At 36.8% G+C, this 18,748-nt stretch overlaps 1 protein-coding gene and 1 pseudogene across 2 annotated transcripts in view; both read right to left on the bottom strand.

Annotated features, from left to right (window-relative positions):
* HSPA4L (heat shock 70kDa protein 4-like) overlaps nt 1–17,878 on the bottom strand; it is a 75,256-nt gene extending 57,378 nt beyond the window's left edge. Inside the window, exons 1-4 of the mRNA XM_012643281.1 lie at nt 17,772–17,878; nt 8,080–8,137; nt 6,170–6,310; nt 1,865–1,987 (exon numbers count right to left, since the gene is read on the bottom strand). Coding sequence (XP_012498735.1) covers nt 1,865–1,987; nt 6,170–6,310; nt 8,080–8,137; nt 17,772–17,878 — 429 coding nt within the window. The remainder of the gene's footprint in view (nt 1–1,864; nt 1,988–6,169; nt 6,311–8,079; nt 8,138–17,771) is intronic.
* On the bottom strand, nt 4,553–5,146 carry LOC105809475 (annotated as a pseudogene). Its single transcript, XR_001137444.1, has one exon. The product of XR_001137444.1 is annotated as a ferritin heavy chain pseudogene (transcript).
* Nucleotides 17,879–18,748: the final 870 nt, after the last annotated feature.

The following is an 18,748-nucleotide window of genomic DNA, read 5'->3' as shown; positions in this document are numbered from 1 at the left end:
GAAAAGTTTTGTTAATCTAAACACTTCATGTGCTAATTTATTAAAAAACATACTTGCTCAACTTTAATATTAAAAACTCGAAAACCCACAAGTCTGTTAAAATGAGATTAAATATATTATGGTATAATCATATAACAGAATCCTATGTAGCTGTTAGAATCAGGTAGATCTAAATTGTCATGAAATAGTATCTTTATGTTAAAAAGGGTTATGTATAGTGTGATTTATTTTTGTGTCCATCTACACAACTAGAAAAACATAATTCCAACTGTTTAAAATGGTTCTATCTCAAAAGGGCAGAACTATTAATATATATTGCAGGGAACTTCTGATGAACATGTATTTCTTTTAAAATCACCAAAAAAATTAAACTATTAAAAAATTAAATAAACTCAGTCATAAAGCTTATAAAGATTTATGACTATCCTCAGTTATGTGAAACTAACAAGTACCTTGATTTGCCACACAGAAAGATTTCTAAAAAGCTAATAAGTATAATCATGCACAAAATAACTTGGGGGCTCTTCCAATTTAAGTTTCAAGTACATAGTCTCCTCCAATTTTATTGTTTTGTGAATTTAGAAATGTCATTTAACCTATATTAACAATAGGAAAAAGAACCTGAATTGTGTTTGATAAGCTTATCCTTATTCGGTATTATCCTCCTGATAAAAATCTAAATTATAATGTATGACTCATTTAATATTCATTAAGCACTTTTGTACCAGACACTTTTCTGGCTATGGGGGATATAGTGGACAAAGACAAAACATTTGCCCTTATGGAGCTCACAATGGGTGTACTGTACAAACCAAAAAGTTAATAATGGTCAAAAGTTCTTATTACTCTAATACTAATATCTGACATGAAAGTAAAAGCAAGTATAGTTAAAATAGGAATGTATTTAAGATGAATTTCTAAAATTTGTATCATTCTAACATACTTTCAAGTGGCAGTATAACAGAAAAGTTATGAGCATAGGCTTGGGAATGAACTATTGAGCTCTACCACTTATTAGTTTGTTGATTTTGGGCAAGTTATGTAACATTTCTATGCCTCACTTTGTTAATCTATAAAACCAGAGTTGATAATATCCTACCTTATAGGGTGGTTCTGAGGATTAAATGAATTAATACAGATAAAATGCCTGTAACAGTGCCTGGTCAATCAATGGTAAACTATTAATTACTATTACAAATGAGTGGCAAATATCAAGCTCTAATATTTTTCTCCCATTTAAATAATTCTAAATGCCTATGAAAAAAATTACTAAATTCACCCAAGAGTTCATAATCTGATTCTATTTTTCTGGTAACACGACACTCTTAAATTTATGCAGTCAAATTTTATAGTAGGAATGTATCACATTTAGGTGGCAACATGTAACTTAAAAACTAGTTAACAATAATAAATAGTATCTGAAGAGATAAGATAGGGTAAATAATTAAATGTTTTGTTAAGAATCTTTAAATGTCTCCCCCTGCCAATATAGAATATGCAACCTTAAATTGCCAACTGGGAATTTTTAATCTTTGCCGTAAAATGTTAAGATCCATATAGGTGGGGAGTTAAGTGCTACTTGGGAAGATTCTTAGGGATAAGTGGCAGGTACAGCAGCCACTAACTAATCATATACCTTAGTTTTTTTAAGATTCATTGATTATTATGATTGACTTTACAGGTAGTTCAATTCTAAACTTTACCAAATAAGGTTAATTTTTTTTAGAAAGAAAAAAGTCAAACAGGACTTAGGTTATTTACTGGATAATGGAAGAAAGTATAAAGGGAAGAAAAATATTTCAATATTACATTACTACACCGAACAATGTGATTCAAGAGTATTCATTACTGAAGTAAAACTTACTGAAATTACACAGTCGGCTACTGGTTTCTTCAAAGCATTTTCTGAAGTCTCTTTAAGCTTGGCCAACAGCATTCCAGTAACTTGCTCAATTGCAAAAGGTCTCTCTTCTTCTAGGTATCGTACCTAAAACCAAAAGTCGAGCTATCTATTATTAACAGTCATTTATTCATCCAAAAAAGTATTTAGTGAGCATCTACTCTACACATGATACAAAACAGTGAAAAAGCCAAAGTCCTTGCTCAAGGAATTTTAGAAAGACTGTCATTTTATTATAGAATCAAGGCCTCATTAAAAACAGTGAAGACATCTCATTTCTGAGGTTCCATTACCTTCACACAGTATTATAACCAAGCAAATTATTTTCAAGTGTCACTATCCTCTCAGATCCCCACCTCCCATAAAAGCAATCTTTATCATTCATTTCCCAGGTGTGACACAGCAAACAATGAAGGAGAAAAAGATCAAATAATATTTCTTTTGAAAGTTAGTACTCTCCCTAGGTTTAAAATGAAAACTTTAGTCATACAGTTTTAGGAAAAAGAAATGAGAACATCAAAAGAAAAAAAAAGAGAAAATTTTCTTATGCAAAAAAGCAAATTTAATACGTATTACCCCAAAGTTTCTGGGGACAACTTGAATTAAATATAAAAGATGCACATATAAAATTAAAAATATTTTTTTAGACCAAATAACTGCTTCATCTTATATTACACACAGGTTTAAGATCAGGTTGCATTTAGGCAAATAAAATGAAACTTTTCAGTGAGTCTTAACCAAAAAATACCAGAGGAACTGTGCTTTATGCTTTATTCATATTTTTATTATGACAACCACAAAATTCATAAGCAATACAAAGTTACCTTAGAACCCATATAAAAAAGCACATTTAATTCACTGTGGAAAAGGCATAGCCTCAGTGAATCCTCAGTTAATAAATTTATTCTCCAACACTAACCTTTGTAAGAGCTTTGAAGAACTCTCTAAAGCAGCACAATGTACTTATGTAAATGAGTATGTATAAATGTGTGTATCTTTTTTTTTTTTTTTTTGGTCACTCAGACTGGAGTGCAGTGGCATGATCACAGCTCACTACAGCTTTGAACGCCTAGGTTCAGGCGATCCTCCTGCCTCAGCATCCTGAGTAGTCAGGACTACAAGTGCACATCACCACACCTAGCTAATTTTTAAATTATCTGTAGAGATGGGGTCTCACTATGTTGCCCAGGCTGGTCCCAAACTCCTGGCCTCAAGTGATTCTCCTGCCTCGGCCTCCAAAAGTGCTGAGATTAAAGGCATGAGCCACCACATCTGACCTAAATATGTGTATCTAATCAGATTTACTTTGAATCAAACCTAAAATTGATAATCATTTGTTTCCACATCCATTTACCAGTAAGTTCAAAAACAAATGATGTCAAATTACTGCCTTTAAACCAAGGGAGTAGGAAGAAATCAAGTACACTGAAACAAAACGGATCAAATATCATGGCCTTAGTCTCACTATAGGAGGCATAACAACACAGTAGTAATCTTTTGTATAAGAATATTTAAAAAATTAGATGAAATAAACATTGAAGTATATTCAAATATATACAAAATAAATGGATAAAATGCTTGAGGAATTGAATGCTGAAGATGTTGTCATCAAAAGATGAAGACACTTAGTTCAACACAGGACTGACTGATATTTTCAAAGCCTTTTCAACTAGTTTGCAGGCACTATGAATGTATAAAAATTTTATCACTCAAATATTGGGTTTTGGTTTTCTTTAAAAACATTCTGATTTTTGCGGCCTATTTCCAAAGCATGATCTATTAATTTTCAGTTTAAAGAATAAAAGCAAAACAATTTAAGTAGTTTAAATTTTAAACTGGCGTAGGAAAATATTGCTCCGGGTGATCATTAACCCGAGCATATGAATATTATTTATTTCAGTTGAAGCTATCATAGCTCACCTAGCTTCCTAGTTAATAACCAGAAAATTTCACCTAAAATATGGCTTCACAATTTGTTTCCTTGTCTTTAACCTCTCAAAGTGTCTTTCCTGAACTACTCTAACAGTCTCCTTCCTATCTTCTCGCTACAATTCATCATCCACCCTGTCATCAGAACCCTCTTCCCAAAATGGAAAGAAAAAAAATGGAAATATGTGTATATCCATAATACACATAATCAAGTTTAGTTATTAAAAGTAGCTTTCTTGAAATAATTCACATAGCATAAAAAGTTCACCCTTCTGAAATGTATAATTCACTGGTTTCTAGTATAGTCACAAAGTTGTGCACTGATAACTACTATCTAATCCTAGAACATTTTCATTACCCAAAAAGAAACTTTGTACCCATCAGCAGTCACCACTCACTTTCCCTTCCCCTTAACCCTTGGCAACCATTAGTCTATTTTCTTTCTCTAGGGATTTGCTCTAACTTGGACATGCTATATAAATAGAATCATACAGTATGTGGCCTTTTGTATCTGGCTTCTTTTACTTAGCATATTTTTAAGGTTCATATATGTTATAGCACATATTAGTACTTCATTCCTTTCTATGAGCAAGTAATATTCTATTACATAGATCTACCACATTTTATCTAATTATCAGTTGATGGACACTTGGATTATTTCCACTTTTTGGCTATTAGGAATAATGCTGTTAAGAACATTCATATTTTATTAATTTTTTGGGGGGGTACCAAATTTTTTATTTGAAGGAATGGTACAAATGAAAGAACTTAAGTGGATGTTTTGGTACAACTTATAGAAAAGGTAAAGGAAACCCCAACATGCATGTACTGCCTGGGTGACCACGGAAGTCACCCCGTGGCTATGGGGAAGTTAGCTTAAGGCTTAGCTCTTTTCACTGTCTCCCAGGGTGCGCTTGTCAAAGAGATACTCTGCCATGCCAGATTCAGGGGCTCCCATCTTGCGCAGGTTGGTCACCCAATTCTTTGATGGGTTTCACCTGCTCATTCAGGTAATGTGTCTCAATGAAGTCACAGAAGTGGGGGTCATTTTTGTCAGTGGCTAGTTTGTGCAGTTCCAGTAGTGCCTGATTCACACTTTTTTCCAAGTGCACACTCCATCACATACAGCCTGCTCTCCCAATCATCATGGTCTGGTTTCTGGATGTCCTGAAGGAAGATTCGGCCACCTAGTTGGTTCTGCAGCTTCATCAGTTTCTCAGCATGTTCCCTTTCCTCATGAGATTGGTGAAGAAAATATTTGGCAAAATTCTTCAAAGCCACATCATCACGGTCAAAGTAATAAGACATGGACAGATAGACATGTTTCAACTCTCTTGGGAATATACCCAGGAATGGAATTTCTGGATCATATAGTAACTGTGTTTTGCAGTATTCTAGTAGTTTTTGAAAAATCAACACAAACATGTTTTGTTAACTCTGTGGTTCCCAACCCACAGGCCGCAGACTGGTATGGGCCGTAGCCTCTTAGGAACTGGCCACGCAGCAGGAGGTGAGCAGCAGGTAAGCCAGTGAAGCTTCATCTGCATTTACAGCTGCTCCCCATTGCTCTCATCACCGCATAAGCTACGTCTCTCCTGTCAGACCACCAGCAGCATTAGATTCTCATAGGAGCAGGAACCGTACCGTAACTGCACATGCAAGGGAGATGTAGGCTGCATGCTCCTTATGAGAATCTAATGCCTGATGATCTGAGGTGGTGATGCTAGTGCTGGGGAGAGGCTGGAAATACAGATTATCATTAGCAGAGAGGTTTGACTGCACAACACTGTAATGCTCTTGAATCATCCTGAACACCCTCCCACTCCCCACGGAAAACTTGTCTTCCATGAAACTGGTCCTTGGTGCCAAAAAGGTTGGGGACTGCTGTTAACTGATTTATAACTTACTATCTCAGAATGTAGAATTAAAAGTCCAGAATCCATCTCTTACTTGGAAGAAAAGTTTGATTTAATATTTCTAATATGTTATAAGATTCTTCTACATTAGAAAAAACTTATAGCAACTAACATACTTTTTGGGTCTATTCTTCCAAATCACATATGCCTGTCTTTATCCCCTAAAAACTATTCACCTATTAGAGTTCTTCAAATAATAGTAATTTTTTCCTTGACAATAAAGTATTATTTGAATTAAAAAGATAGTCTAAATCAGAATTTCTTGGCATTTACTAAAATTATTATGAAAACTGCCTGTCCCTTGGGTATGTATGTACCGTATCTGGAGGAAAAAGGTTAGACTACAAATTACAAATAGCAATATTATCACATTTGGTTTCTTTAATTTGAAGATACATTTGTATTCTGGGAATATAAAGCTTACCTTAACTCCTGCACTTCCATTGGGCATCTTCTGCAATTCATAGGGAAGCCTGATCCTTTCAGTTTGCACAATGGGATCATCAAATGATCTCCCATGAAGCTTTTTGAAGCCATGAATTGTATTTCTTACATTTGTGACTATCTGTTGGCAGTAAATACTTATATTTATCAATTACTTAATGAATGAAAAATAAAATACTATCCTAATACTCGAGAACCACCAAGTTCTCTTTATGCTACACATCCAAGTTCAGAATTACACATAATCATTCATTTTTCTCGTTTCCGATTTACCGTAAAACTATACAAAGAGAATGTATACATCTTAACTATTGACCCCCAATTCTCCTAGGAATGTAAGATTCAAAATTAATGTCTTCAAAGGAAAAAGAACAAAACTTTAAAACTTTTCAAATATAATGACAATCTACCTACAACTCATCTCTTTGGTTTTCCTTAACACTTGTGCTGTGACATCCCAAATCCAAAAATCTGAAGTCTAAAATACACCAATGAGCATTTCCTTTTAGCATCACCTTGGTATTCAAAAACTACAGATTTTGAAGCATTTTGGATTTCTGGACTTGAGATGGTCTACTTGTATAAGAATATCAGAACGTCCAACCAAATACTTTTCTGGTCCCAGGCATTTTAGATAAGGAATACTTAACCTGTATATCTTTGATTTCTCTTATTTCTTTCCACTTCCATTTCTGTGTTTTTAAACTATGTTTTTTATTGTCTAGTTTTTCTTTTCCTCTCAACATCTGATATTTCTAAAATTTCTGATGTACTTGTATGTGGCCTCCATTGCTGAGAACTGCTCCTTAGGCTAGTAAATTAAAATCCCTTCCATGTAGCATGGTGCTAAGTGAAAGTGTATTAATTTGTAAATGGCTTGTATTTTGGCAAAGTAATTTTTTTTTCTTTAACTAGAACATGTAGTTCTAACTACAGAATATTATTGAGATCAGTTGCTGTCCCCCTAGTAATCTTTAAAGCCAAATAAAGCTTGATCTTCAATTATGAGATGAAAACTACAGGGATGCTGAATTATCATTTTGGTCTCTTTAGCACCCTAGGAGAAACTTTATATGTTGCTTTCTTTAGAGACTCTGTTTATCTATGATACATTTAGAAGATCAGTCAGAACATGAGATATAAACTTAAGGCGCCATTTTAGCAGAAATCCAACATCTTTCAACATACAATATGAAAGTAGAAAATAAAAACACATTCTTATGTAGGGCAATTATAAAAGATAGCCTTGATAAAAAATCAGAAGCAAAAATTCCTGGATAAATGAGTCAATTTGTCTTAAAAAGTCATGAGAAAAAAGCTCCTTAGAGAGTTATTTTATAAGGAAGAAGAAAGACCAAAGTACATAAAAATGTAAGAAATAATTGTTAAGGCCTTTTGGTTAAGGGAAGTAAACAAAGTCCAAGGAAAATCAACCTATAGCACGGAATGTTAACAGTCAATGTTCTACTCATAAGCATTTCAGAAGCCTAGAAATACAAATACTTAAACAGATGCCACATCAAGTAGTGGCAGCCATATTGAGTTACTCTGGAAATCAGTTCTTCTATTTCTTCCACCTTCTTTTACAAAGACATTTGCTTATTTATCATCGAAGTATATGTTCTAGATAGACTATCCTTCACAGAAAGTGATCACACAGGGAAAAACTGAGGTCACCTGGTAGCACACCCTAACTTCACAACTAAAAAAGATTTTAAAATTCAAGACATACTTTACAACCCAAATCAAATTGTATCTAATAAAGTACAAAGATGTTAGGATCTGTCATATTTTCCTCACTCTTTTTTATTCTTATCTAACATGGGAACTTAGTTACCAAGATTCAGTTAATTCTTCCTGTAAGTCAAAACACCCACATTATCAATTTACCTGGCTCTTTGCTGCATTTCCAATGGCTCGAGTTCTTGATCCCAAAGATATACAGGCCCTAAACAAAAGAAAACAAAAGTTTGTTTTCATGGTATTTTTATATTAATGTGCTACTATTTTGCTTCTCCTTATAAAAAATGAATTTAAAAGGATTAATAATCACCATGTTATTTTAAAAGTAGGTTATACAAATTGAAATTTTATATACTTTAAAACTTTCCTAAATTATGGAATGGTGGTCAGAATGTTCGAATTTAAAAAAAAGTCTTAGCTAGCAATTTAATGTTAGTTCCCAAAATTGGTTTTCAAATTCTATTGGTCTATGACCTATTTTTTCAAAAAAACTGTATTGACTAGTGGATTTTCAGAGAAGGAAAACAGTTAAAATATCCTTTTAGTCAATTTAACAGGCTGGTTGGATTCAAATCCTGGCTCTGCCACTTAATCTTATCAAAATTACATGACCATTACTTGCCTCAGCTTCCCATCTGGAACACTGATAATAATACTTTCTTATAGGGTTATGTGAGAATTAAGAGACTAGATGATATAGGTAAATGCTTTGAACGATACCTGGCACACACAAAAAATATATAAATTATTGCATTTAAATGTAATATAAAAGTATAAAATAACATTTTCATCAAAATGCCATTTCATGTTACAATTCAAGAAAGTAATTCCATGATTTCAATAACTACAGCAAACTATATTCAATCAACAAACATTTATAAGCACTGTGTATACATTAATATAAGCCACAATCCTTGTACTTGGAGGATTTATAGTCTATTGAAAAAAATCAACAGACATACAGGATTATGAATGATACTAGCAAAGGAAAGAATAATCATTTCTAGTTAACAGAGGTAACTTCTGAATTAAGACTTAAAACAGGTAAAAGCATTTAATATGTATCTGTCTTGCAGAAGAGGATGTTCCTGGTATTTAGGTGTAAGTCTATTCTCAACATAATAGACAAAGTAATCTACCTTCAGGACTAAGATCATGAAATTCCTCTGCTGAAAACCCTCCACTGGTGCCATGTCTCACAAATAGATAATAGACCCAATCATGGTCTAATTCCTACTCTACTTGCAATTTCAATCTAGGCACACAAGTCTCCTTGCTATTTCTAGAATCTGCCAAGCACACTTCTGCCTCAGGGCCTTTGTACATGCTGTTCCCTCTTTCTGAACAATTCTAAATATATATATCCATATGTCTTGTGCTCGTATTTCTTTCATGTCTCTGCCCAACTGTCAGCTTATCAGAGACACCTATCCTGACCATCCTATATAAACGATATTCCTGCTCCTTCCCAACACATACCTCATACTGTTGACTTAATTTTTCTCCACAGTATGTATTGCCACCTGACAATTTATTTACTGGCTGTATCTCCATGCCAGAATGTGAACTCCAGGAAGGGTAGGGTAATGCATGCCCACTGCCTTACTGTGCACTATCCAATATGGTAGCCACAAGCCACATGTGGCTAATTTAAATTAACTATAATAAAATAAAAAATTCAGTTCCCCAGGACCAGTCACATTTCAGGTGCTCAGCTCAATACCCACATGTAGCTAGTGGATGTTCAGAAAACAGAATACACATAGAAAAACAGGAAGTTCTACTGGATAGCACGAGTCTAGATCATTGTCTGGTACTTAGTAAAAAGTAACTTACTGAGTGAATGGAATGATGGCTCCTAAGGATAATGCTTTTTCGGAGACTAGGAAGAATACGATTTGGCCAGTTTCATAGGACAGTTTGGTAAGATACTATCATAGCCAGATTATAATTTTGAAATTTATTCAGTAGGTAATGGGAATTCATTAAAGGTTTTTAAATAATGGAGAGGACACTGCATACTGATACATAATACAAACTGAAAAGGCAATATTCCAGAGTAGTGCTTTTCAAGGGCCAAACAAGCCACTGTTATGTTAGGTACCAATGGATTTTCCAGGGAGGCAAATGGTTAAAAAGTTCATTTAGTCAATTTGACAGATGTTTGTTGAATAGTTACCATATGCCTGGCACGCTGTTTGTTAGTTGGTAGGGATATAACAGTGAGAGAAAGAGGACAGACAAGAGGCTCTCTTGGATCTTACAACACTGTAGACTCATAAAAACGAAAGTAAACTAGGGGCTACCAGAGGGGGCACATGGTGCTATATAAGTAGATAACAGCAAGAACTAAAGGAGGAAGGTCAGGAAAACCTTAACTGAGGCAGTGATGAGATTTGAAGAGTAAATGATGATGGGATAAAAGTGGTAGAGAGTTTGTTGCAGATCATTTTGACTATAGTTGAACTGATGAGAGGAGAGCAAGAAGTTATTAGTAATCTATAACAGGATGGCAGCAGCTGAGACAGAAAGAGAAATTAAGAACTACTTAGGAGGTAAAACTCAAAGAACTTGGTGACAGACTAGATCTTCACTGTCTTATATGGTAGCCACTAGCTACCAGCCACATGTGGCTATTGAACACACAAAATGTGACTAGTCTGACTTAGATGTGCTCATTATAAGTGTAAAATAAAACATAGATTTTGAAAATTTAATATTACAAAAGCAAAAATCTCTATTTTAAAATATTGATTATATGTTGAGATACGATTTTGGATATATTGAGTTAAATAAAATATATTAAAATTAATCTCACCTTTTTGCTTTTATAATGGAGCCACTAGAACATTTAAAAACAGTTACCATCATGAGATATTGTCTGAAGTTAAAAATAGACAATTTTTAAAGTATAAAAACTTGTAAATTAAATAGGCTTAGAAATGCCCATTTTTGAACACATAGAAAACCAACCTCACAAAGCTAAAGGTCTTCAAACTCCTTCCTTCAAATTTCTTCCAAAAAGATTCTAAAAGGTTACAACTATTAAATAAAAAATACCTACCAAAGATCTTCAGAAAAATCCAAATAAATTACATACCTATTCTCGCTCCAAACTTTTACCTGACTTAATACTACTAAGGGAAATAATCACATTATAACACATATGAGGCTGACAGAAAGTTTTTTCAGAGAAGGACATAATTTACAGAACAGAATCTATTTATATTACACTTTTTATAGATTATTTTGACTACATTTAGAAATCTCATTTTATATCTAAAAAACAATGCAGCTTAAATCTGTAACATCCAACCTGCTGTTGCTACCACTGTGGTAGTCCTAGATTCTCAGCAAATGCTACAAAATTCTGAACAAAAAAGATATCTAAACGTTCTATGTTCTTTAGTAGGAAAGGGCATAAAAATCAAATTCAGGATGTTACTTTAAGAAAGATCTGTATTTTCCCTTAAAATTTAAGATTTTCTCTCTTCTAAAGCTTATTTTTATAAAGCCAAGCATAATCAGTTGGAGAAAACACATACTGCCAGAAGACTAAGAGATTTGTTGCCTAAGAGGTCAGCCCTCTTCCAAATTTGTTTGCTCCTTTATCTATCTCCACTAAGGACTAAAAACCTAACAATTTTACCACTTAAGCTTTAAAAACAGCCCATTTCTTTTTCCCTTGCCAGTTCCATAAGATCACAATTAGCATTTTTAGCTCTTCTTGCTATCGCTGAATAGATGCTAAGAAACACAAATAGCTAAATTAATGATAGGAAAGTACAATCAACAGGTTTAAATTAAGATGAGCAACTAGTTTCAACCACGGTTGCCAAGATGTCCATAGAGCAGGATTTCTCAATTTTGGCACTACTGACATTTTGGGCCAGATAATTCTTTGTTGGGAGAATGTACTGTGCACTACAGGACTTTAGGAACATCCCTGGCCTCTAACCACTAGATGCCAGTAATGCCTTTCCACCCCCAGCTGTGACAACCAAAAGTATCTCCAGATGTGGTCAGATGTCCGTTAGGGCAGTGGTCCCCAACCTTTTAGGCACCAGGGACTGGTTTCATGGAAGACAATTTTTCCATGGATGGGGAGTGAAGTGGGGGCGCAGAGGTGGAGCTCAGGCAGTGTTGCAAGCGATGGGGAGTGGTGAAGCTTCGCTGTGGCTTGCCCGCTGCTCACCTCCTGCCACATGCCCCCTGCCACTCACCCCCAGGCTTCATGGAAGACAATTTTTCCATGGATCATGCGCGGTGGGAGGGTGGGGGTGGCGGTTAAGCTCTGAGGCCTGGTCAACAGCCCCGGCAGTGGGGAACACAGCCTTCAGGGTCAAAATCACCTCTAGTTGAGAACCATTACCCTAGTGCATTATTTCCCAAATAGTGTTCTATGAAACATAGTTTCTTAGAGGTTCAAATAAACTCGGGTGAACATTCTTTTCTTGGAGAGTTTCAATGCTTATGAACAAATTAAGGGATGTGAGAAGTTCTGCATTGAAGAAGACATCCAGATATTGTTTGTTAAACTTAACTATTTGGAAAAAGTACTATCCTAGGAGGAGGAGGGGAAAGAAAGTTCTCAAAAGGACTTATTGTTGCAATTTGAAACCTCTAGGCACACATGATTTAATAATAACAGAAAACTTCCAGTCTATCATTATGGCCAAAGGATTAAACATTTTAACATATAAAAAATAATTTAAGAGTTTTCAAATGCTTAGTAAATATAATTCATAAGTAAAATAAACTAGCTCATAACTTGAAACTATTAATAGGTAACAGACATTTACACAGGTGGACAAAATAGTTAAAAATTTAATTAGGTACATTAGCTACATTAAATTACATATTGTTTAACTGTTAGATTACCAGATTAGATATATTGTATGAAAAACTGATATTACCTAAAATTCACTCAGTTCAAACACAAATATCAATGCATATCCATTTTAATATTCTTTTGATTATGCCTGTCTAGACCAGAAGTTTGCAAACTACCACCTGCCACCTATTTTTTTATAGTTTTATCAGAACACAGCCGTGCTCATTACTTTGTATTGTAATGACCGCACACTGAAAAGACTATCAATGGTATGTTAAAGATTTTAAACTCATAAAAGACACCACTTGCTCTTCCGCTCACCTCAGCAGATTTGATTAAAAAAAAAAAAAAGGTGTTCACTGAATTATCTCTCAATAGCAAAATAATAATCTGAAATGTCCATGACAGATTATCTACCAATGGAATATTGTACAGCTATTAAAAAGAATGAGGTAAATTAGAGCTGTAAGGTTGAAAATATGTCCACAATCTATTTTGAGGTTAAAAAAAAAAAAAAAAAAAGCAATTTGCAAAATATGTGTAATTTCACTTTGTTAAAAAAGAAAATAGAAAAAAATCTCAATTATGTACATATAATCAATCACATACTTGTATAACTAGAAACATACACACTTTAGGAGATGGTTGGGAAGAGACAAAGAGACTTACTTTGTGTAATTCTTTAGCCTTGAAAATATTTGAAATCAAAGTTAACATAAGCTCACAGTGAAACATATAAACCAGGCCAACTTATACATTAAAAAAGAATATTTAGCAAAAGAATGTAAAAGCCTCCCTGCCCCAACTGCCATCACTATAAAATACCCTACTACCCCCATCCACAATCATAGTTAACTTTGGGAGTTTGGCATTTTCTATGTATAGTTATTTTTAACACAAAGTAAGTGACTTCTACTTTTATGCATTGAGATCTTACATATCTGAGACAAACAGCATTTTCTCTTATTTCCGGATTATTCATAAACTGGTAAAGAATTAGGCAAAAAGTAATGAAGGCAGAAAATCAGAGAACTGAATATTAAGTCTGATCACACAGAATTGTGATGATAAAACTAGTAATATACCCTAAAAAAATGTTTGAAATAGTTTCATTTAAAGAAAATCCATATTCCTTATTGTAAAATGTTCATTACAGATTATAAATTAAAAGCACACCCTCTATAATTCTACCTCCAAGAAATATTTATCCATTGTTAATAATTTGTCTGCCAAACTGTTTTTCTCCATGTTTATACTGTGTATATATTTATGAATTTTTAAACAAAACAAGATTCTTACATGTCCTTAACTTAAAAGAATTATTAGAACACTTCAAAACGATAATATTTCTTAGAAACTAGCCCAAAATAGATGTTTATTGATGGCAAAGATGCTTTTCTGTACAGTAACTGTTTAGCCAGGCAATTTGTCCCTTTGATAGTTACATCCCTATTAATCTTGTTTGCGTGGTGTGTCTATATATAAACACACACACTATCCTTATGCCAATGGATAAGGGAAAGACATTTGGGTTCTGGGGTTAGAGAGACCTGAAACAGAATCCATTTCATTGCTTACTAGTTCTTGGCAAGTCACTTAACTTGCTTTAGGCTTTTTATGGAAAAAAGATAGCCGGTATTAGGAAACTCACAAAACTGTGATATAGATGACAGTGTAAGCACAGCATTTGGCACATTGCAATCACTATTATCAGTATGATTACAGCTGACCACATGTTTTATTTTGATATTGAATGAGGATTCTGGGCTGTACATTTTCCCCACGTGTGAAACTAATCACCTGGATATAACTAAGCCTGGGATTTAAATTCTAATCCCTACATTTATACTTAATTGAACAATACAAACATGGCTAAGGCCTTAAAAATGTGCACGCTCAGTAATTCTTCTTCTAGCAATTTATTTGAAGGGATTAAGGATCAAGAATTTAATTACAAAGGTAAGTTATTGCAGCACTGTTTACAAAAACAAGATCATAAACAACTTGAATGTCCAATAGGGGAATGGATGAAATTAACGAAACATAATGATTACAAAAACATTGAAACTGATGTTATAGAAGACGTATGTTTGTTTACACAGAAAGAGGTTACCAAACAGAATATAAAGTTTATCTTACTCCTTCCCCTTGAAAACACACACAGAAAACCATCCGGAAGTTTTATTTCTGGGTGGAGAAATTATAATTTTTAATTTCATCTTTTAACATACCTGTATTTTTCTACAATGAGCAGGTACTATTTATAGCAGGTACTATTTTAATATTTTTAAAAATAAGAAAATTTTCAGAAAAATTAATTTTTCTCTTCAATTTATGCAATTATTTTTTCTCTTCCATTTTCCCCCTCTTCAACTTACACAGGAGATGAGAGGCGAGTCAAACACTCCAACTTTTGAATCTGAAGAATAAACAGGTTAAATTATTTGTCCCCAGATTTTTATAGGCCAAAACATAGTCATTCTCTTTTTCATTAAGCTGTCCTCCTTGGTTTATACATGGGATCCCCCCACGTATATGTAATGAAGTATGTTAAAGAATGAAATACATGTGAAAAAGAATGGACGCTGAAACCAACCAAACATTTCCTTCCTATGAAGGAAGGAAATGTTTGATTTAGTTGCATCTCAGAATGCAGTATTTGCATCTCAGAAATACCTGTCACATTACCTTAATGTAAGCAACTGGAATATGGAAAATACATTTTGCAGAGCTGGTTTATATGCATTACTAAATGCGGTGATGTATCAGAAAAGTTAAGGCTTCTCCAATAGTCATAATGCTTTTTGCATGATAGTCGATAAATGGATAAATATCCTGGGACCCGGAAGGGCTATGTTTTCCCTCAATAATTGGACCCATAAAGTAAATACACAGTGTAAGAGCACCAAATTACCATGAAAAACTTTTTGTTCAGTAACAACAAAGGATATACTCCGAAGTAAATGACGGTGCCTAGCCATGCAGAGAGCAGAGTTGCTGATGCAAGCCAAGTGAGGATATGATCTATCCACTTTAGGAATGTTCTAGTTTGGATTAAGATCATTAAATCTAAATATTAGTATTGGCTTTCTTACACACAAATCAGAAATACATTAAATCTCAGTCACATAGAATCAGTCAATATGCCTACGTGCCTAAAAACAGTAAAAAAAAAAAAAAAAAAAGACTTCCAAAAGACTCTAGTCGCCTGATTTTTAAAGAGATCACTCTGTAAGTTTGGCCAGGTTCTTTAAAGAGTCTTGCTAATCAGCACTAACAAGATTTTTGAGCCTGTAAATTTATCTTTCTTACAGTTTTAGTTTCTTATCTTTTAGGATAACGCTTTAAGGACTAGGAGAATGTCCACCCTATAGCTCACTTTTTCTCTATAGGTTGAGTTACTGAAGACGAAGACTGCCCCCATTAACCTCTACTCTGCTGAAGAAAAAGAGTGGAATTTCCTGATCCTTCACTGGCAGAGGCCGATATTTGTTGTGGCTTAAAACAAATCTTGCTGCAATTAATTCATAAATAGTTCACAATTACCGCTTCACAGTCTCTCATTGTGCATAAAGCCAGGAAAAAATGTATTAAGTAGAAGTAAAAGTTCAAACAGTACTGTGAGGATTACTTGATCTATGCCCATATTTGAAAATACAAACATTCAAAATTTCAACAGAATATAATGTGTACATCTAAAAAAGTGGTATAAACCCTTCTAGCATAGTCTTTGAAAGAAATCAAAGCAGACCGCTTCACGGAAAATGCTCTTAAACACTCCTTCACGTATTTTAAACTATCCATACAACTACAGTAATTTAGACATTTAAAGACCATTTAACAGTGATCTTGGTTGAGATTAGTCTTATATTTAAGGTATTATACTTCGGACCAGTCAGAAGGGTCAAATTAATATGTTTAAACTACCTTTTCATAAAAAGTAATACATGAACAGTTGGGTTCTCCATAAAATTACTGGTAACAGGAGCCTACAATAGGAAGCTAGTTTTTCAGATGCCAGTGTTACTTAAGCATATTCTTTGCCAACAAACTTCTCAGACCAGAGAAACAACGGAACATGTGGAAACATGTTTCCATGACACGACGCCACTCCTCCGAAGTCTTTCGTCAAGCTTTCATACTAGAATCACTGCAGAATCATGTTCATACAGGATAGTGGCCTCCGACTCTCCAACAATTCACTGTATTTCTACGATACTCTTGGTAGGATCAAACCCACCTGCTTTCCACTAATTGACGTACCTTGCCAATACACAAGGCCGGTGACTCCCATCCTTGCGTTTCTCCTTATTAATGCACCATTAACCTACACCCATGGAAACCGGTCCGATTACCTCCAATTCTCAAGGACACTGGGTTTTGTAAAACCCCACAAACCTCACTTCCTCCCACCCTTCAAAAAATGGCTTTCGAGGCCAGATGAATCTGCAATTCATCTTCTGGCGGGTACAACCTAAGCGTTGACTTCTTACTTTTCTGAGAGAAAGCTGCCACCCATAGAGACGGGGAAAGGAGGAAGGGCAGGACGAAGAACTCTGTACTCAGCTCGCGGGGGAATGCCCGCCTGCGGCCGACAATCCCAGGCAAACCCCACTAGAGACGACCGGAGATTTTTCTCCGCTGTTCTGGACGCCGAGGCGGTCCCACCCCAACCCCGGTCCCGCATCCTAAAACAAGGGCTCTGGGGGGCGGGGGCGGGGGCACGGGGACGAAGGCATGTGTGTGGACGAAAGGAGAGATGCACAAACTAGTTAAGTCCCTTGTACTTCAAGGAAAACCAGCTTTGCAGGGCGAGGAAGCCCGACCGCCACCCGGGCCCGCCAACCAGCGGTCTCTAGAGACTGCAGGTGATGGGCTGCACCTGTCGTCTCGGGGTTCGGCGCGCATCAGAGGGGAAATCCGAGCAAACCAGGAGGCAAGAAAAACGTAAGGGCGGGAGAAAATGTTTCTTAAGGTCGGGGTTTTGACCAGAAAAGGCACTTACGGGGTACACCTGTCGCTGTACTCATTGGCGATGGTCTCAATGCCGCCACTCCTCGCTACAGCAATGTAGCAGTTGAGAAAACCGAGGTCAATGCCAACCACAGACATCCCGCCGCCCAATGGTCGGGGTGCTGGTGCTGAAGCCGCCGCTGCAGGGACCACGTCCTCTTCTAAGCTCCTGCTGCTGGGACTGCGACGCCTACGAGAAGCAAAGGAGAGAGGACCCCCAGTCGCTATGCAGAAAAACTAGGGCAGAGCGTCGAGAAACAGCGGAGGGAGCAGAGCCCGTCTGCGCCGCAAACTGCGCCGCGTCCCACCGCCTTGGTCTCTCTCCAATGCGGTTCGGCCGCCTCCAACGGGCAGTTACGGGGGCCTGCGCCTGCGCGCTCGGCCGCCGGGGAGGCGCACGAGCCTCCGCTCCCCGCCCGAGGCTGCTCCCGGCCTTGACTTCGGCAGCTTCCGTCAGCACTCGGGCAACGGCCGCCCGAGGAGCTGCGGGTTCAAGAAAGATCTGGAAGATGGAGGCTGATGAGCCAGCCGGGGGCGGGAGGGAAGGCGGGGCGGGGAGAATCGGGGAGGAGAGGAAGCCCAGTTGGCTCGCTCGCCACCGCGCGTCAGCTGGACGCCCTGCGGTTGGGCCAGTTGAGAGGCGGCCTGCCGGCGGTTTGCAAACACTTTTGAGGCACCCTTTGGGGTCGTTTGGGCAACTAGGGGCGCGCCTGTGACGGCCGCAGGATGCTGCTGAGGCCTACCCGAAGTCGGGCGCGGCCCCTCGCCCCTTTCCTCCGAGGGGCCGGCCCGCGGCCCGAGCACCCACCCGCCGGCCTCGCCGCCCCAGGGGCCCATGTGCCGCCCACGGCGCGCTCCGCAGTGGGGCGCGAGGCCCGCGCCCGCCCGCCTGGCTCTGTGAGGTGGCGCCCATTGTGCGGCGCGCGCCCGCCCCGCCCCCGGGGCGATGCCGAGCCGGGAAGAGGGGTC

Source organism: Propithecus coquereli, unplaced genomic scaffold, assembly GCF_000956105.1.
Source record: "Propithecus coquereli isolate 6110/MARCELLA unplaced genomic scaffold, Pcoq_1.0 Scaffold195, whole genome shotgun sequence".
Classification (NCBI taxonomy): domain Eukaryota; kingdom Metazoa; phylum Chordata; class Mammalia; order Primates; family Indriidae; genus Propithecus; species Propithecus coquereli.
This window is presented reverse-complemented; position numbering and strand designations above follow the sequence as displayed.